The sequence below is a fragment of the Solea senegalensis genome, linkage group LG1 (genome assembly GCF_019176455.1).
Source record: "Solea senegalensis isolate Sse05_10M linkage group LG1, IFAPA_SoseM_1, whole genome shotgun sequence".
NCBI lineage: Eukaryota > Metazoa > Chordata > Actinopteri > Pleuronectiformes > Soleidae > Solea > Solea senegalensis.
This window is the reverse complement of record NC_058021.1, coordinates 11,904,135-11,924,859: the sequence shown is the minus strand read 5'-3', so window position 1 is coordinate 11,924,859 and position 20,725 is coordinate 11,904,135. Positions and strand designations below refer to the sequence as shown.

Here is a 20,725-nt window from a genome sequence, read left to right as displayed (position 1 = left end):
TTTTAAGCAGAGACATTTTTAATGCAGTGTCAAGTGTTGCATGCAACACTGTAATTAATGCCCATCCATCTGTAAATACAGCAAGGCCAGCAAAGCAATTTGATTTGATTAGAATGACAGGCGAGAGTAGATAATGAAGCAGTACTGTTTAGCTGAATCACTTTCCTTTGACAGAGCAGTGCAGAAGGTTGACAGTTGTGCAGGGCCTACAAGAAGTTAGAATGAGAGCTGATTACTGGTTTTACTGGTTTTCCACAGGAGGCGGTGATGGTGTGGGTTTTGGTTCAGGGTAAAGCAAGAAACCAGAGAAAGTGCTGTCATCCTCCGTGCTGGAATAAATTCCATTCCAGTCTCTCAGCGTCTCCAGCCACACCTGGTCGCCTTCATTCAGCTGCAGCAGGGCGAGGTTGGACGCCTGGTCAATGTCCTGGCCATACAGAGAATCCCGAGTCCGCAGCTTCCGCATCCCGTTAACCACCAGGGCAGCACGCAGGGGCCGATTACGCACAGTGATGTGATAAGTGAACAAGTAAAGACCTGGATGGGAGACATTGAACTTGTAGAGCGCTGGGTCCCAGTGGCCTTCTCCATTGTAAAACACCTTATCAAACTTCACAGGGACACCAGGGGGAGGAAAGGACCGGCTGGGGAACAAGCCCACACTGAAAGCAGAGCGAACAAGCTCCACGCTCTCACCTGGTTGTCCTTTAGGGCCCCGAAGCCCCCGCCCACCTTTTGGCCCTTTGTCCCCTTTCCGCCCTATCAAACCCCTCCCACCTGGAAGTCCTGGAGGCCCCCTCGCACCAACATCCCCCCTCTGTCCTGGAGGCCCTGGCTCCCCTCCCTCTCCCTTTGCACCGTTGGTTCCATTCATTCCTGGGGGGCCCACATCACCTTTCGGACCGCGGGGCCCAGGTTCACCCACATCCCCTTTCTGGCCAAGTAAACGCTCACCTGTAGGTCCTTGTTCACCTTTCTGACCCTTCGTACCTCCTATCCCTGGGGGACCCATAGGCCCCACTTGCCCAGTACTGCCTTTAGTCCCATTCAGGCCAGGCTCTCCTCTTTCTCCCGGGTCCCCTTTCAGACCACTGATGCCACGTTCACCTTTCTCTCCTCTAGGACCAGGATCTCCTATAGTATTAATTGAAAATATCAAATGTTCTATTAGTAATGATCCTCTACCAAAAGTGTATTCATACATATTTTAAAATGTTTTTTAACAGATTTTTACAACCAACTCAAGTTTTCTTTATAGCTTACACACCTTTGTCTCCTGCTCTTCCTGCGATCCCTGGGATACCAGGAAGACCCCCATGTCCTTGATCACCTTTCTCACCTAAATAAAACAAAGAAAATAACATCACCAAACTACTGGTACATTTTTCTTTTTTTTCAAAAAGGAAAGCTTGAGAAAGAAACTGATAAGTTGCTGATAAGTCTTGTAATACCTGTGGTACCATTGCGTCCATTGGCTCCAGGTTGTCCTGCTGGTCCTGGAAGACCTCTTGGCCCTGTGTCTCCGTTCACCCCTGGCAACCCTGGAAAAGTGAGACGACTGAGAAGAAGGGCAAATTTTGACATCTAGTGTGATTTACACAAACATAAAAAATCATTCTTACCTGGAGGGCCCGTTTCACCTGGTGGTCCTGGTGGCCCTTTTTCTCCCATGGGTCCAACAGGACCTCTTTCTGGTGGACAGCACTCACAGAAGTTGAAGAAGCATTCGTTGTAGTCGAGCGTAAAGTTGCCAAGGGTATTCCCAGGAAGTGCTATGGCATCTGTATGGAACTCAGTGGAGTAAGCATCATTAGAATAGGTGGTGCTGTCTGTTGGCAGTGACGAGTATGTGTCCATCATCATGTCAGTTGTCTCCTCTGTGTACTGGCTGCTGGAAGAGGACGCTGTCGTGGTGGTTCTCCCAAGTCCTCCACCACCTCCACCTCCCCCTCCGCTGCTACTTCCAGCTCGAGGGGGCTTCTTGGTTTGAGGCTTGGGCCAGCGTGTGGTTCTGGCACTGGAGGTCAGCACAGCCATCAGGACCACAAGGAGCGTGGTGAGGAAAACAAGGTGGATGGATAACATAGTGAGGGCTTGGTACAATGATCTGTGAAAAAAGGTGAGTGGAAGTTAGAAGAGGAAAGAGAAAACTTATGCAGCAGATTGGAAAAGGTCTGGCAACACAATTACATGAGGTTAGGTTAAGAATTTCACAATTTAACTGAAATTGGTGCAAAACACATTTATTCTTTCTAAAATACCCTCCTGCAGAGCACAGAGTGCAAAGGATGTGGCAGATCATTCTTTATGTCAAGAGCATTTTTGATACTCAGCATACACACAGTACATTTTGCAGTATTGCAAAGTTACACAGTGACACAGTGAGTCAATTTAACACCAGGGTTAAGGGAATTAGAACCACATACACTGGAATATTGATACATTTTAACACCAGTTAAGAGTGTATTTAATTCTTTTAGTATTAAAATACCATGGGCAAAATAAAACTTGGTAAAACTGAACACAAATCCAGAGTGTGCTTGATTGCTTTAGTGTTAAAATACCAGTGAAAGGTTTGCATTGATCACCTATCCAGGGTGTATTTGGTCCTAATTTGAAGTAAATTGACTCTTTGAGTGTTACTTTAACACTGCAACATTCTCATTTAGTTGTGGATTTGTGGAAAGTTTCACTTAACTCCTGACAACTGTCTTTACCATGCCACAATTTTCCAGCTCACACCAAACTTATTATAACCTAAATTCAGCATTACCTGGGATATTACGGCTCTTATGCACAACAAGTGCATCTTACCTGCTGATGTCAGTAGTGTTGCAGTTTCACTCCATCCTCTTCTAGTGATTCATGCAGCTTCCCTCCTTCCTTATATTGTACTCAGTACCCCCAACTCCTGCATCATCAAACCAATGAGAGAACAAGGGACAGAAAACACCAGGGGTTATTGGGAGGTAGCTGGGCTGGCAAGAACAGATTACGTGACTCCTGAGGGATATGAAATAAAGCAGGTTGTACACAAGGCAAGACTTTCTTCTTTGCGATAAGGGATATGATTCCAGGGCCCAAGAGTGTATAGACACTGCTGCCGTGGCATTCACAACACACTTGGATGCTTTGTACACAAACAGGAGAAAATATTAAATTACAAACACACACGCTCAGAGAACATGTGTATATACACACCCTGGTTACACACACACACAAACTAACACAGTCGTGAATGAAAGAGTTATCAAATGCAAACCCACAAAGTGATCACGCCGTTTGGCAGGACCTCAAAAGCAGAAAAGAGATCACCACATATCCAGTGGGAGAAGGATCAATGTCTCCAAACAGGCGGCATGGCAACATTGATCCAACCAGTCGCTCGCTTGATCTAACCACGCTGTGGAAACCTCATGCAACCCTGGCCCTGCTTCACACGGCTCAGGACGTTTGTTGAAGTACTTTCAACCTCTGACATTAACTCTGTTATTACTGTAGAATAAGGACATGTGTGCCAAGAAGAAACCTCATTATATTGGTTGTGATTTTGTGGAAAATTCTGATTAAAATATACCTATTTTTCAAAATGTGTCCAAATCATGTCATGTGACTCCAAGCCCTACAGGCCCAAGGCAAACATCCTTGTGTTGGGGTTTAGTGTTTCTTCAATAGTTTAGAATTTAGAGCTTGTTTTTATTGATACTGATATACACATTTTTGTCAATTGTTTCCATTTCAAACCAATGTCAAGAAGTATTAGTAGGCAGTATATGTGGAGGAAATACCTCTTTGGGTTTTTAGTGCCTCTTATATTTTTATGAACATAAATCCATATAAATACATATTTTTTTCACCCATAGCTTCCAACTTATGTGATCCTGATGTGAGTTTATTACTATCCTATCTGAACAGGGCACACACACACAATTGTAATGATGCAATGCCTCTGATATGTTATATTATTCAAGTACTTATTTTATGCAAATATCTGTAAAACAACATATATTCCAAAATCTTAAATGCCATTTGACCAACTGACTCCAATTTGCACAATTTCCTGGATGCAGCACACACACGTCATTCACTCTTAACATTCTGGTATTATAAGTCTCTGCCTATTTATTTTAATATAGGTTTAAAATAAAAAGCAAAAGCAAAATTGTATTGTTTATTACTACTATTATTGTTATTATTATTATTATTATTAGTAGTAGTAATAATAATAATAATAATAATAATAATAATAATAATAATAATAATAATAATAATAATAATAATAATAATAATAGTAATAATAATATTTAATTGGAATTGACTGTTTTTATTTGTTGTAATATGAATATTTTAATTAAGATTATCTTCTCTGATCTGGGCTGTTTTTTCTGTACTACTGACCTCACTCCTGGTTCTGAAAACAAGCAGATTGATTAGTGTTGTACTTATTTTACTAATTTGACGGTAAATGTGGATTGACGTTGACCACCCGAAGACCACTAGGGGGCAGTGTTTGTTAAATGCAATGTCTTCTCACCAACATACAACAGCTCAATGAGAATTAGTACAACTGCTTATAATTAAAAGTGTGTGTGCGCTGGACGTACAATGTAGTGAACTGAAAACATGTAGGTCAATAAATAGGTATATATATGCCCTGAAGTAATGTATAGATCATCTCAATCCTAATATTTTCTATTTATCCTGGTTTGTTTGTTTATGCTGGTGTTTTTTGAGTGGACAGCAAAGTAAGAATTTCATTGTACAGGGAAACGTGTTTCTTTACTGTGCATATGACAATAAACACTTTGAATCTTGTTTCTATAACACAAATCAGAAATAAGTTAAGTTTATTCTATGCTCCTAATCCTTGCATACAGAGAACAATTGAATTGTTGTTTTTCTGCTTAGTTTCTATATGTTTCTTTCTTATGTTGTTGATTATTCTCGCATTTTATACTTTAATGTCCTTTCTATAGATAGACAGATAGATGACATCATCATTTGATTCCGCAGTCACCGCCATTGGCTCGAATGTTTCTCTTGTGTTTGCAGCTGCGCATTCTTGTCTGGCCTCATTTTAAAAAAAACAGAGCCGAGGCACGCCGTTCACTTCCGTTAGTAACTTTCAAAATAAAATATCAAAAACCACACACACGCATGGTTTTGTGTTCCACAACCATAAACACACATGACTTCCTGTTTTAGCCCGATATTACTTTGGTGGATTGACACATCTAAAGAATGGAGGTGTGCGAATTCGTCTTGTGTTTATGCGCAGACTGAGCAGACACATATGTGCGAGAGAGGAAACGGGGTCAGCGGCGGAAAAGGAGGGCACCTTCAAGTCACAGCGTCGACTGTCGCCTCCCGGTGACTCACGTCTCTCCCCCGTGTCTCTCTCTTTCTGAGGTGGGTCCATACTCTAAACACCCATCATACAACAATGGACTGGTGGAGACTCAACTCGTAGAACCATCCTGCAACTGTCCGGGGGGAGCCGAGTATAGAAGAGGGACATCGGGACAAATCAATGAATGTTTCTTGTCCTGCACTTCAGACAACCAGCAGCGCACAGTGTGTAAATGCGCTCGGCTTCTGATCAGCGCTCTAAATGTTGAGCCTCGGTTCTTGACAGACGTCGTTGTGGTGACTCGATTTCTTCATCTACCCGCTGAGCGGATGGAGTGAATTGTGCAAAAGGGGAGGGAGAGAGCGCACCGTTTGGCTGCGTGTGATGATAGGAGACACAATGACGCTCTTGTCTCTTTTGGGTCGGATCATGCGATATTTCCTCCTCAGGCCGGAGACGTTGTTTCTGTTGTGCATCAGTCTGGCGCTGTGGAGCTACTTCTTTCACACCGACGAGGTGAAAACCATCGTCAAGTCCAGCCGAGATGCCGTGAAGATGGTGAAAGGGAAGGTGGCGGAGATGATGCAGAATGACCGGCTCGGAGGCCTCAGCGTCCTGGACGCGGAGTTCTCCAAGACCTGGGATTTCAAGAGCAACAACGTAGCCGTCTACTCCATACAGGGCAGGAGAGATCACATGGAGGACCGCTTCGAGGTGCTCACCGACATTACCAACAAGACCCACCCGTCCATTTTCGGGATATTCGACGGTCATGGTGGAGAGGTAGGCTGGTGTGTGTGTGTGTGTGTGTGTGGGGTCACTCTTTGCATCACTTATGCTGCATTATGGCAAAACAGATTATAAACTTGACTATAACACAAACAGCAAACTCCAGCGATTCAGCTGACTATGACAGCATGTGTGAACTGGGTCACAGTCATACAACACTTCACATACACTCACCCGATTTCAGAAGCAGCCGTACCCTCCCCACTCCCCTGCATTGTATTCTTTTGTGTGGAAACCTCCTCCATTCTACTGCAAGGGAGTTGACTTGGATTCATCACAAAGAGTGTGTGTGTGTGTTCTGTCTTTGTCTCTCATGGCTGACTTTCAGACCATATGTCCTGGACACCGTCTGTCACAGCATCATCACTGTCCCAGGAGGTTTCCATGAATAGGACGCTTTTCTTTTGCTCAATAATCCTTATTAAGTTTCATATTCAGATTGCTTTCATGGGGTTTTGTGGTTTCAAAGTGTTCACAGAAACACCAGCCCACATCAAAGTTTTACAAGTCTGAGATTTCAATGTGCTTTTTAAAAGTGGCATAAAAACCAGCTTTCCCTCCCATCTAGCTGCGACTAACTAAGTTAAATAAAACTTGGAATCAGTTTTGGTGTTGTGGACAAGTGTGATTCTGGTCTAATGAGTTAAATCAAAGCATTCACCACAGTGTCAGGCAGGATATGAATGAACACAGAAATACTGGATTGTGTCAGAGAGACAGAAACCACAAACAGGTCCTTCCTGCCTTTAGTGACCACTCGTTCAGTCTGTTTTTCTTCATTTTGTCCTCGTCTGTTTTTAAATCTGTATCCGTTTGCATTGTCTATAGTTTAATGTTTCCCCCCGTTTGCTCAGGTCCTTTTTTAGTATATGTCTCAGCTACGATAACTGCGTCAGCCTCAGTGCACTGACATTACCCTAATACTGTATATGGAAACACACACAGCTACAAACATAATTGACATATTTAAAAAAACAAAACAAAAAAAACCAGTTATCAGTAATTACATTTAATTACAGATAATGTTGCGAGTCAATAGAACAGCATATTTATCTTCTGGGTAGGTCCATGGTGATGCAAGGTGTGACATGTAAGAATGTTTATATGCACACACACACACGCATGCATGTCGTGTAGCTATCCATTTATAGACTCACATTAACTTCCATTAATTTGAACAGCCTAATCAAAGCATTATCCCTCACCTTGACTTAACAACCGCACAATTCAAATCGTAGCCCTTAACTTAACCAGTTCCTCAGAAATGAGCTTCTGCGTCATTAGGACAGCTTTTCGTACATTTCTGATATCAAAGTTTCACATCAACTCAAATTAATTTCTTTGTACGGCACCAAATAAAACACAATGTCTTAAGTCACGTCAACACTTCACACAATAAGCAAAGAAGTCTGTTGTGAATCTGAAAAGTTTTCACTGCTGTTTTCTGTAGGAACTAAAAGATGAAATGTATTCACACACACACACTGACTGGAACAGAAGATCTAATTATACAGCAAATCCAATGAGAGACCCGCAATATCAATCACTCAGTTTGAATGTGGACCAATAAATCAATATTGGCCCAATCCTTTGATTGAATATTATTTGAATAATTTGTCAAGTCAGTTCTGTCTCTCTCTCAAATTTATTAAATTAATGGATCGCAGGAAAACAAGGTTTAAGAGCTCATTAGGGACGTCTCAGCCATTCATAATATTCACTTTACTTAATGATACATCTTTTAGTTCCCTTGTACTTAATTTAGACAGGCAGTTTCTGTCGTGTATAAATAAAATGTTTATCTGCAGGTTAAGCAATACATTGATTTTCTTTCTCCTTGCTTTAACATTATCCATGGCGCTTGAACGTGCGCATAAAGAGGGAGAGTGGTTCCAAAGGGGGAAGATAATAAAACTTGAAAACAGAATTTACATAAGCTATCACACATCTGTGCTCCAGGACTGCTAAAGCACATTGCTACAGAGATTCAAAGAAGCATGTAGATTGAACTGTGTCCTAACGCACAGTAATATACAATGGGAATTCTACAAGGATATTAAGGCGTCCTTTTTTTGCATTTGCACTTTCCCATTTTGCATTTCATTTAACAGCATTAGCGTAATGGAAATCTTGGCAGAGAAACTGAGGGAAGAAACAGACAAGTAAGCGCAGGAGGAGAAAGGCCAGTGAGCTTGAATAAAACACTCCTTTAAATTAGAGCGGCATACCATATTACCAGGCAAAGGATTAATAAGTAACACATTCGCACAACCTTATATTGACTTGTCAATCTGAGGACAATTCATCTAAAAATGAACGGATTAAATGTATGTAGTGTAATAACACAAATGTGAAAAGGTTCAGATTTTACAAAAATAAAAGCCCCTTTTTTTGGAAACAGGAGACGGCTATAAACGCACAATCATTTGAGATGCACATTTACACATCACAAATGTGTACATCCAATAATAATCAACTGACCCTTTTACTTAAATGCCCCGCTATGTTCACCAGCAGTCACTCAAACATTTCCCACAGGAAACAGCTTTACATAAAAACGTCTGCAGCGAGTCCTCTGATCAGCTGTCGAGTCAAAGTATTTTTTTTTTTTTAACTCTAATTGGCTTTTAAATGTTATGTGTAGTCACGGCCACAATAACACTGATTGTCACAATAGTACAGCTCTTGGCCACATCTGTGGAGTCAGAGGCATTAAAAACAGAACTGTGTCCTCACAGACAGACATGACGTCAGTGTGCATTTTAAACATGAGACCAGATACGATCATAGGTGGTCAGTCATACTTAGTGCTATCTACACATCGATGGCCCCATTCTCACCACCTGGTGATACATGTGTCCCCCTTCATGCCATATAAGGTCATATAACCTACTGTATATTTAATAGAAAATATTAATTTGAGAACATTACTTTTCTCTCTCAGGCTGCAGCCGATTACGTGAAGGCCCATCTGCCAGAGTCGCTGAAGCAGCAGCTGCAGGCCTTCGAGAGAGAGAAGAGAGAGAGCGCCCTCTCTTACAACAGCATCCTCGAGCAGCGCATCCTGGCTGTGGACCGAGAGATGATTGACAAACTGTCGGCCAGCCACGATGAAGCAGGTGAGGGTGAAGGACAATGGTGGTGGGAAGCCTCTGCATGTGTCACACAGTATACACAGTATATATTAAACCGACTGTGTGGATTTTACTTTGGCTATTGTGTTGGGAGAGTAGAGAGGACGACAGGGGACGTGATCAACAATGTCACATGCCTACACAAAAATGTATTTATAAAGAAACAAAACATAGTAGAATTGTGATTTATTTCTTGCTCCCATTTGCTCTCACTGCATTACTTTGAATATTTACTATACATTCACAAGAAATGTTTTTATTGCACCTGCCACCGCCAAGCTGAGCCTGAGGAAAACCTCAAATCTTACTATCCTGCATGTGTAAAAAGGGCAGCAGGGAGGGGCTAGCAGTGGTTTTTGGTGACAGTTTAACATTCTTAAGATTTGTGTTATTGGTGGTGTTGTGAACTATAATATAATGCAAATACATCAGTTGGCTTTGGTCTGAATTTAATGTCAAGAGTCCTCTATGATCGGAACTGAGACAGAATGTGTCATAATCAGAAACAAAATTGAGCCCAAGACCTGGCTCCAATTTGTCACAGGTTCTTTTGGGGGTATTTTTTATTTGGAAGGTTCAACATCTGCATCTGACTTTCTTTGTCACGTTGAAATACTTAGTAAAAACAGATGTAAAAATTATGCCTTCAAGTGCTTACTTGTTTGCCTTCCTCTTAAAGGACATTAATGCCATGAATCAAATTAAGTCAGTTTCCTGTATGACACAGCTAGAGCTGAAACAATTAATTGATTAATTGATTACTAATTTAAATCGACAACTATTTTGATAATCGATTAATCGGTTTGAAGCATTTTTTATGATTAAAACATGATTTCTGATTGTTTAAGCTTCTGAAATGGGAATATTTTCTTCATTTCTTTGCTCTGGATAACTAAGAAATCATTAAACGTTCATCATTTTGGTTTGTGGACAAAACAAGACATTTGAGAACATCATCATTTTCAGGTTTGACAAACACGGATCAAAATTTTTTAAGGTTTTCTGATATTTTATAGATCAAACGATTAATCGAGAAGATAATCGACAGATTAATCGATTATGAAAATAATCGTTAGCTGCAGCTCTACTGTCATGATACTTTGAGTCCTGAGAATTGTTGTACGGGAAAACCATTTAAAACCATAGTGTGTAACTAATGAACCTCACACAATGCTGATTAAGCCTGTCAGCTTAACTTGTCTCTCTCTCTCTGTTTGTCAGTGTAGTGGTCTTTAGATCTTGTGAAGCCTGTTGACATTGCTGCACTGCACACAGGGAGTGATTTGTTTCACGTCAGGGCAGATCAGGAGGCAACAACAACAACAACTGTGTGCTTGTAAAGTGAGATGGCTGTAAACGGGTTGGAGTGTGACCGAAAAAAAAAAGTTTCTCTCAAAAAGTCAACAGCAAAACAAATATCAAACGTTATGCACTGCAGCTGTAGTATAATGTTATGTACATCCTCACAGGGCACTATAGAATGTCATAATGTTGTAAACAATAAGCTCTCATCACTCCCAGCTGTTTAAAATTGAATTGATTGAAACACATATATCTGACATTTCATTGAATCCTCAGCTGTTTTTGCTGATTACTGTCTGTCTGTCTGTCTGTCTTTGTCTCTCCTGCAGGGACAACATGTCTGGTAGCGCTGCTCTCAGACAGAGAGCTCACAGTGGCAAATGTTGGAGACTCTCGCGGGGTGCTGTGCGACAAAGATGGGAACGCTGTCGCACTGTCACACGATCACAAACCATATCAGCTCAAAGAACGCAAGCGGATCAAGAGGGCAGGTACGTGAGGCTGCAACAACTCTCGAGTGGTACCTGCACTTCACTGTGGTTACATTTGGGGCCCTTGGTTGCCATCTGTTGGCCAATTTAGGAACTACATTGTGGTAAACATTACACAGTGTCACAAATAGACATCTAATCTGTGTGATTAAAGGATTTTCCTGCAGTTAACATTCATCTCATTATCTCAAATCAAATGAGAGGAGTTTGAATACAGTTTTGCTGCATTTTTTGGAGCACACATTTGTGAGTGTTAGTAAATTGTGACCTAACTGTACATCACGGTTTTTCCCCCCCAGGAGGTTTCATTAGTTTTAATGGCTCCTGGAGGGTGCAGGGGATCCTGGCAATGTCCCGCTCTCTCGGGGACTACCCACTTAAAAACCTCAACGTAGTCATCCCTGACCCCGACATCATGACCTTTGACTTGGACAAACTGCAGCCAGAGTTCATGATCCTGGCTTCAGACGGCCTGTGGGACGCCTTCAGTAACGAAGAGGCCGTGCGATTTGTCCGGGAGCGTCTGGATGAGCCTCACTTCGGTGCTAAGAGCATTGTTCTCCAGTCCTTCTACCGCGGCTGCCCCGACAACATTACTGTAATGGTGGTGAAATTCAAGAGCGGAGCTGGAGGGAGCAGCAAGGGAGGGCAGTAGGTCAAGTTTAGAGCTCACGCTGTGATCAATGTTGTCTATGAGTTTCCCCATCTTATGGATGGAGCCGCAAGAGCGGATATGAAGTACTGACACATACAGACAAACGCACACACAAACATGTGTAGAATATTTTTTTTTTGTTTGTAGGTTTATGACTGAGATAAGGGCATGTACATTTACAATATAGATTGAGTAACCATCTGTTGACTTAATTATGGACTGATTCTAATATAGAAGTTCTTCATCAGTAAAGTAGAGATGCATAAAATGCTGGACACCAAACAAGGATTTCTCTTTACCAGCACACTTAAGACGGGCTGATTTATTGCTGTTTACTGTACATGCACATGAACGGTACAGCTCCACTGGAAGCTTCTTTAGTGGAGGCTTCGACTAGTGCCTATTAAGAGTCACTTGTGCAACTACAGGAAGCCACTGTAAAATGCTTTTTGCCAGGACCACACTGCTTGCTGCATTTTGATGACGCTCTCTCATAATTTACGCCCTGACTCCCAATGTTGACCCTAGAAAAGTGACTCCAGTTGAATGCTTTATTTAAAAAGGTAGAGTTGGAGATCCTGGAAAAACAGTTGAATTGAAGCCGCTTTCTTCAGACTTCCCTCCGAAGCAACGTCTCCAGAGCACAACGAACACAGATTCACGAGCACTGCGCAGCATCGGTAACTTTCGGTACTTTGCGGTGGCGCTTAAGTTTTTTTGGATACTTGTTCAATTGACAACAACAACAAATACTCTCAAAAGTTCACGTAAGACGTAAAGTTAACTCACCGGTCCAGTAGAAACATGGCCACCGTGTCGTCACTTTGCAGCCACCGTTTAAACGCAGCATGTTCACTCTGGTCTTGGATCGCTCTGCATCAGCCTTTTTCTTGGCAGTAACGTTCCCAAAAAAAGCGTCTTTCGTTTCGTTTTCGCGCCATAACGTTGCTGCAACCGCCTCGTTGGATTTAGCAAGCTAGCAAACGCTCTGGTGCTGTCTTCTGAGCATGCGTGATTAGTGCATGATGAGGTGTACGCGCACGGGCAGGCGGCAGTTTGATTGATGAGTCACGATCATTTATTCGGCCGTTCAGTGTCATTGGATGGTGTTTTTACAGGCCTGTCCGCTCCACGGGTGACTGGCAGTTTAAATTTCTGTGACAATGCAGTCGTTAATTGGTTACAATCGGGTTGTGAAGAGGATTTTAAGCAATACAGTAAAAACAAAAGCTCCAGACAATGATCTCTTTACTCATCCCATGAAGACTCGAGAGGTGGCTGTCAGTCACATGTCGTTGCGTCGCCCAGCTGCATTCAGCCTCACGTCACCCTGGTTCCTAAAATCTGGCGGCCACCACGGTGTGTAAAAATAAATAGAAGCTGTCAGAGATGATTAGACTTAATCTGCGCTGGGGTTTGATTTCCTGTCATTTTGAGATGTCACACTGCGCTCTCACGACCCTGTAAATCAAAGATGACTTATCTTTGAGCTGGAGATGAATTTATTCAACAAAATAACAAAACATGTTCAGTCCACTTCAAAATACTTTTACCATTTCATTATTTTAATATAATTTGTGGGTGAAGTTGCATGTTGCAGCTGAATAGCCCTCACCTCGCCAGTCCTCTCCCAAGTATGTTGGAAACACCTATGTTGCCTTCGATTAGCATCAAAACTCATGAAAACAATTTGTCGATTGTCAAAAACATGGTGGTCCAAAATGGTGGCCTCTGTAGAGCTGACTCTGCTCAAACTAATGAAAAAGAACAATTAATATAAAAAATCTAATTATCATTATTCTACCTTCGATTTCTGAAAACAACGTCAAACAAATTGTTCACACTAGCCTTTTAAGAATAACATCGGTGTGTTTGTGAAAAAGAGGATGCAAAGAATTCAAACTGTGTGACTCCTCCCCCTCTGAATCATCACACTAATGATCCATCCTAATCATGCAACACACACATATGCAGACAAACACATGCAGTGAAGAATGAAGTTATGAGAAGAAAAAAAAATGTATAATGCACTTTTCAGATGTTTATTTTTTTGGAATGGTAAATTCTTTTTACATATATAGCAGCAATTGTAAATACTGTATATCCTCAGTAATGCAAGAGGGTTTTAATGTATGTAGAAACACGTTTAGTCCCTGACCTTTACCTCTTGATGACAATTTTATGGAGCGACACTGGGAAAAGAAAACAGTTGACGAGCTTAAAAAAAAACAATACTTCAGTTGGATCTGTCTGTTAAAAGAAAAGTAAGTTGCTCACCTTAGTATGAATCAACTTAATTGATTCATACTAAGTATTTTTTTATGTTTGTCAACGGTTTTCTTTTTTCCAGTGGAATATGAGCTAATCTGAAGTGATTTTAAACTCTAGATCTGTATCAGGGCATGTGCTTTGACATCCCTATGTCAATGAACAAATTCCACTGTTTGTTCATCCCTGGATACTTGTGGGCTGCCTTTCACCTCAGAAGCATACATGATATGTCCATGCCTCTGCTGCCACAATAAAGTGACTACACAGTGACACATCATCATGAACTGTACAGCTGCAGCAGGAACGCTATAGAGCAAGACATACGATAGGCTCCTGAACCAGCACAGTCAGTGTCAAGGGAAGTTACGGTAAACCAACACTGATTTACCACCACGTTCCACTGTGTAACATGACGTTTGCATTTTTTATTTAGCTTCTCTTATAGATTGTCTCACGCTTTATTTCTTATTGAGTCTTTGTCTGGCAGATTTTCAAAACACAATTCTGCATATTCATTGTTTCTGGCCTTCTCTTGACGAGCAGACGTTTACAATAAAATAAATACCTATCAAGTCAATTTGAGATGTATTTTGTTTTTGATTCATGTGGGTAGTAAATGAATATGAAGATGACCAGTATCTCCCCATTTAATCTGTATTATAACAAAGGTCTGTTTTATTTTATTCTTTAAAGTAACTTTAATTATCATTAATCTGTTAAATTAGTGGTCATCAGAAGCACTTATTTGGGTCTCAGAAGTCAACAATGTGTGTTTCTAGCTTTATGATAATACAAACCAAAGTTGTCCGTCTATCTATCTATCTATCTATCTATCTATCTATCTATCTATCTATCTCAATCTTGTCTGCCATGACCGGAATCACAGAGAGGTCAACAAATAAGATGAGATCAGAATAGCTTTGAGAATAGCTTTGAGGGGGAAAACCACGTGACGTCCTCTGAGTGTCTCTGATGTCTCTGCCTGACCACAAATAGCTCTCTGTGCGAAACAGTGCGCGCTGCTGGAGATCCTGCAGCTCGGATGCGCTCGCTGCTGCTGCTGCACGGTGCCAACTCTGTGACACTCTGTACCAGGTGCAGAGACTCGGAATAGCTGGGACACGTACTGATACAAATGCTCAAGACGCGCACAGTGTTTGCAGCGTAACCACGAAGTCAAGTGCGTCACACAAGAGTTTTACGGGAACTGTTAAACCGATCTTTATGGGGTTTGGCGCTTTATAAGCGCGCGCTTGGGGCACTGGACCAACTACTAATACAAAAGCAGCGATTTAAAAGATCTACTCTGTCTCTGGACTCGCTATTATTTTTGATTGCAGTATGGGACAGCAAGGCTCCAAATCCTCCGTGGAGACGAGAGTGTTTTTCCATCGCGTTGTCACAGTGGACATGGATCAGAGAACAGACGTATGTTCAGCGTCTCTTGTCCACATTCAGAAGAAGGTGACCACTCAGTCCATCTGTCTCCAGTCTTCAACTCGGGCACCGGAGAAGTCGCCATCCCGCTCTTGGCTCCAAAGCCGCTGTGACAACAGTGGGCTGGTGTACGTGATGGACAACCCAACCGGAGGCGTGTGGGTGAAGCCGGAGGAGAACTGGACCAGATCCTGATAGTATCAAATCTCTGAGTGACTTTCAAACGAATTCATCGACGAAATGAAGTCCACGCGCCTCGTGATCGGATGCTCTGCGCGCCCTGAAGCTTTGGCGTCTTGATTCCCAGCTGCTGCAGCAGCAGGATGGCGGTGATTTGCGCCTCCAGGAGTCGAGGTGGATTTCTATCGTATCTGCGACGTCGTAGGAGAATTGGATCATCATTGAAATTGATTGATTTAGTCAAATGTGACACTGTCATACTAAGATGATGAGAAGATGAAGTAGCATTCGTCGTGCAAGAATAATGTGGAGTAGATGAAACACAGGTGTCAGTTAGCACTGAGAGTTGGTCAGAGTTGGACCTTCCACTTTTGGATGAAGCCGCCATTCTGCTATACATCAGGGTCCATTGCCTCCTTCCTCCTCCAGTGCCTGACTTTTATTTATTTACCTTTGGTTTTATTTGACTTAAACTCCCTTTGCACACTTAATTTAACGGATGTCTTATGGTGTATTGGTTGTTTTTGGTCACATTTTTAAGTATGACGTGTGGAGGTCAGTGGAGAGTTAAGACAACATTAGAATGCCTTTCAGTAACTGAGTTGTTTATTGGAGTTCTGGAGTCATCTGGGTTTTACAGAAATATGTGGGGAATATGAAGATGATAACATCCATCAGATGTTGAATATCGATCTCATAGATGGAATGAATTGACTGTTTTTTAATGTTGAACTGAAATGTGAAGAGTCCAAAGTGTGTTCTTCAGAGAGAACATTTTTATTGTTATTCTTTGGTTCTTGAGGACTGCAATGTTCATATTACTTCAGGTTGTGTATCATGTTACTGTGAACATTAAATTCATGAGGAAGTAAGTAATAAGCACTGTATTTCACGATTTTACTAAAGGTTTCAGATTTACATTCGTTTCACAGCAAATTGAGGTGATAAAGACGACCAAAGACCCCATCTACTCTGAAACAGTGTTGAATTGAACTCCTTTATTGTTATTTAAACACACATCTTAGGTGCAAGTTTAACATTCCCAGTGTTAAACGAGTATATTTGGTCCTAAATGAAATGGATGTTAAATTTTAGTGTTACTGTAACACATACCATTTCACAAACTATTATACCTCAAATCTATGTGGTTTCATTGGGTATAGCTACTTAAGTGCACTTACAGATGATAGATCACAGTGGGTTTATCCTAATTAGATTGAATATTTATATGCAATTTCCTAAAATGCATTGTGACAACACTTCCCTTGCATAAAAATGGCACATGCACTGTATAAAATACGGATGGACATTGTTGATTTTATTACAACGGTGTATTTTACAGTGCACAATCACGTGGCACCAACGTCAGGGGCAAACTTTGCTCCCTGGCGTGGCTCTTTATCTGTGAGTTATTGGCCTCCTGGAGCAAATGGTTTATTTATTAAACACCGGGCAACGCACTGAGCAAACACTGCGTCAAAACGAGGTACTGTATGAGGAAGATGTGACTTCCCACCTCGAGCTGACTGTCTCACCTCCCCACGTAGCAATGGGCCTTCGAGGATCCAAGCCACCTGAAGCCCACGTTCTTCTTCTGGGCCTGGACAACGCGGGGAAATCCACTCTCCTCTATAAACTGAAACATAATGCGAGTGTGAGCACCGTCCCCACGATCGGCTTCAACGTAGAAACGATTGACACGAAGAAGAAGGGCAAGAACATCGCCGTGATACTGTGGGATGTGGGTGGTCAGGGCAGTATGCGCGAGCATTGGAGGAGTTTCCATCCGGACGCGGCAGCTGTGGTGTTTGTCGTTGACAGCGCGGACCAGGAGCGTCTGGGAGAGGCGCGACGGGAGCTGGAGAAAACGCTGACGAGCGAGCCTCTGTCCGGCCTTCCGCTTATTCTCATCGCCAACAAACAGGACGTGCACGGCGCTCTGACTGCAACGGAAATGAAGGACAAGATTAACCTGAAGAAGGTTTGTTCGGGACGGGACTGGTTCGTCCAGCCTTGTTCCGCATCCACGGGGTTTGGAGTGGAAGATGCCTTCAAACGAGTGGTCCAAATGGTCAAACTGTCATCAGAACCTGGCGCGATGAAGGAAAACATCAAGGACACAGTGCACTATTTAAAAGCAAGCAGCAGACACTGATTTATTTACATATGATTTGCAGCTCAGTGGAAACACGCATTTAAACTCTGGTATACAAACAATCAATCATAAACATAGCCATTAGTTCATTTAAAGCTGCAGTGCATCAAAGTGCTAATCAGGGTTGCTTGATTGACTTAACTAGCTCGGTCTTTTTGTTTTTCTGTTGTCTTGACATGAAACAAATCACTTCCTGTGTGCAGCACAGGAAATTCACCATGTGCTCAGCTCCACCAGCCTGCTGTGAGTTGTGTGGAGCTGATCGGCTTAACCAGAATTGTATGAACTCATTTGATAATGATTTGTCTCTGACAGGCATTTGTTAATATATAAAAGTTATGCACTACAATGTTAACTCACTATTTGTATTCTATACACAAATCAACGACAGAATTGGGTAAAAATATGAGGCTACACATTTCTTATGGACACCAGACAACGTGGACGATGGTGCATTAGAAGCACCGATGAGTACCATGGACACTCACGGTATGCATAACCTGCTTTCAATAATTAAACAGAATTTGATTATCTCACACAGCCATTGACAAATACATTAAACGCTTCGGTTCACGGGCACTGACACAGCATTTATATCACAGAAACAATGGAATCTTTCAGGACCCGAAAAAAGATCGATGAGGAGCTACACTTCCATTTCTCCACTATAAACATATGCTGAATTTGTAAATTCAGTTTTAAACTGCAAATAAACTGCTAGTACTATTGTTGGGCCTATTTCAATTTCACATGTTTCCTTAATCTCTGATGACTTATCATGGTCACTCGATGACTTAATGCAATACATTCCTTAGCCCTCAGCTGTTTTAAATCCTGATAAGACATTTTTAGTTTGCAGTTCAATAGTTAAGGTTAATTTTAAATGTTTTTAAGCAGGTCAATCAGTCTACTACATATACCAAAAGAAAGTAGAAGCAAACCTGATGGTTTGACACATTTACGGTGCAATCAACGTTCTGGTATAGATGTTTTCTTTAATGTCCATTTTAAAGAGATATAAAATGGAATCTCATACTTCCATTCTGTAGTGTTTTCGCTGCACTGCATTCGGGCGACGTCCTCGTCATGTTGAATGTCCCAAGCAAGTGCCCGGCTGTCCTCTGCTCCCATCCCGCATCGTCTCTTCATATGTGGGCAGACGTTTGGATTCATCGTATGAGGGCAGCAGAGCGGCTGGGGCTGGATGCATGGAGCTGTCCGGTAAGCAGCTCTCCACGAGCGGCTCTTGTGATGTGGTAACAGTTGGGTGTCCGCTGTGTGGCGGCGTGAGCTGCCTGGACCTAGAACACAACACTCTCTGGACAAAGTATCCCACAGCGAAGAGAAGCAGCATGATGAGCACCCCAGAAAGTTTCCGGGTGACCATGGCGATGTTGTAATAAGTATTGTCGAACTGTTTGCAGCAGGTAACTGCGATGGTGTCGTTCCCCTGCGCGCAGCAGACGTGATCATCCCGGCAAATGTCTTGTCCACATCTTCGAATGGATAAAACAAGTGTGCTCGTAAGAAAGCAAACAGTGAATACCGACATCACTTGGTATCTGTAGATAAACATCTCCATTTTGTTCAAAAAGTGAGGATTTTCTGCCTCGAACCTCGATGGAGACGTTTGGGGAAACCGGATGCGGGCGAGATCACTCAGTTGACGATAATACGCTGAAGGATGCTGTGGTTAGAAAGCTGACGCAGAGCCATCATGAGGACACTGCGTGTCCAGGAAAAACATCCACGTATTCCCGAACTGAATATAACACAACTTGTCTCACTCATACATGAATGCGTTTGTGATCCACTACCTTAGCAAAAATATTTAAATAAATAAACTCCATTAGGTCTATTAACCCCCAAGTATATTTCAGTTCTTTCCACACTCAGCAGCACACTGGCTTACACGCACTGGCTTTGTTGGTTAATATGAAAGTAAACAGGCGCCAAGAAAATCAATAGTCGCGTCGGAAGCACCGAGAATAAAGTCCCCGGGGAGTCGCTTTGTCATGTCACGGTTGTCGTTCCAGCACCACGGACAGCAACAAGGACAGCGCACCTAGTTGTTGTGGCCGCTGTCCGTGGTGCTGACACATCTAAAGGCAAACATCTTAAATCTTCTCGCTGGCAGTAGCAGAGGGATTTCCATTTGCATCTGCAATATTAATACCGCTTTGTGTACATTCAGAGGTCAAGCCAGGTCATCGCTTAAAAGCTCTGGACACGCCCTTTCCGGCTGATCAGCGGTCTACATGTGAGGCTCTAAGTGCAGTGAGCTCCCTTCAGTCTGTCACCAAAGATTTCTCTCTGACTCTCCTCATGAAATGCTTGGTAGATGGCAACAACACATGGAAAAACACTGATGCTATACTTTCTTTACTCATAACTGTTTGCAATAAGCAGTTTTTCCATGAACCTATTCAAAAACAATGATCATACACATTCAAACAACACACAACAGCAAGAGTAAACATTTACTAAGTACAACCAGGATGACTAATCATTCAGGATGTGGCAGCCATGACATTTTTTATATTCCATTAAATGTGCTCACAATGGTTAATCAATTATATGATTACACAAGTAGTGCGTGGGTGGTAATGGAGGAAAGTGCTCCATAATAGCATACCTGCTTTTCTCCTTGGTTCAAAATATTCAGTATTGTGTCTGACTAATATATCGGGGTGGATGGCAAAAGTATCTATTGTGCATTTAAAAAAAAACAAACACATCATTTCGAAGCTTGAGCCTAATGAGTCTGAGTGCTTGAAATCCTATACTAATTAAATTGTTAGCTAAAATCATATCAGATTCTTGGCCAAGAACAACAGGATGTGGGCTTTTTTGTAAAGATCAGATATCTATGTTCATGTGTTTTTGCATGACACAGATACATGCACACATTTTATGTGGTAAAATAAATATTGGAAAATAAAGTTTATTTTTTTTACAGGA

General features: G+C 41.9%; 3 protein-coding genes across 3 annotated transcripts; 2 read left to right on the top strand and 1 right to left on the bottom strand.

The window, feature by feature from the left end:
• Positions 1-12,646, bottom strand: otol1a (otolin 1a). The gene is made up of 6 exons (XM_044043020.1): positions 12,511-12,646; positions 2,815-2,911; positions 1,623-2,107; positions 1,452-1,541; positions 1,268-1,339; positions 1-1,134 (listed from the first exon to the last, which is right to left on the bottom strand). Exons 3-6 carry the CDS (start codon positions 2,083-2,085, stop codon positions 242-244), a joined length of 1,518 nt encoding a protein of 505 aa, XP_043898955.1. The 5' UTR covers positions 2,086-2,107; positions 2,815-2,911; positions 12,511-12,646; the 3' UTR covers positions 1-241.
• On the top strand, positions 5,232-14,569 carry ppm1la (protein phosphatase, Mg2+/Mn2+ dependent, 1La). The gene is made up of 4 exons (XM_044043042.1): positions 5,232-6,133; positions 9,084-9,258; positions 10,905-11,066; positions 11,366-14,569. The coding sequence occupies exons 1-4, from the start codon at positions 5,735-5,737 to the stop codon at positions 11,719-11,721; spliced, it is 1,092 nt and encodes a 363-aa protein (XP_043898977.1). The 5' UTR covers positions 5,232-5,734; the 3' UTR covers positions 11,722-14,569.
• A 427-nt stretch (positions 14,570-14,996) lies between these two features.
• LOC122780248 (ADP-ribosylation factor-like protein 14) lies at positions 14,997-18,492 on the top strand. The gene has a single exon (XM_044043123.1). The coding sequence runs from the start codon at positions 17,039-17,041 to the stop codon at positions 17,762-17,764; it is 726 nt and encodes a 241-aa protein (XP_043899058.1). The 5' UTR covers positions 14,997-17,038; the 3' UTR covers positions 17,765-18,492.
• Positions 18,493-20,725: the final 2,233 nt, after the last annotated feature.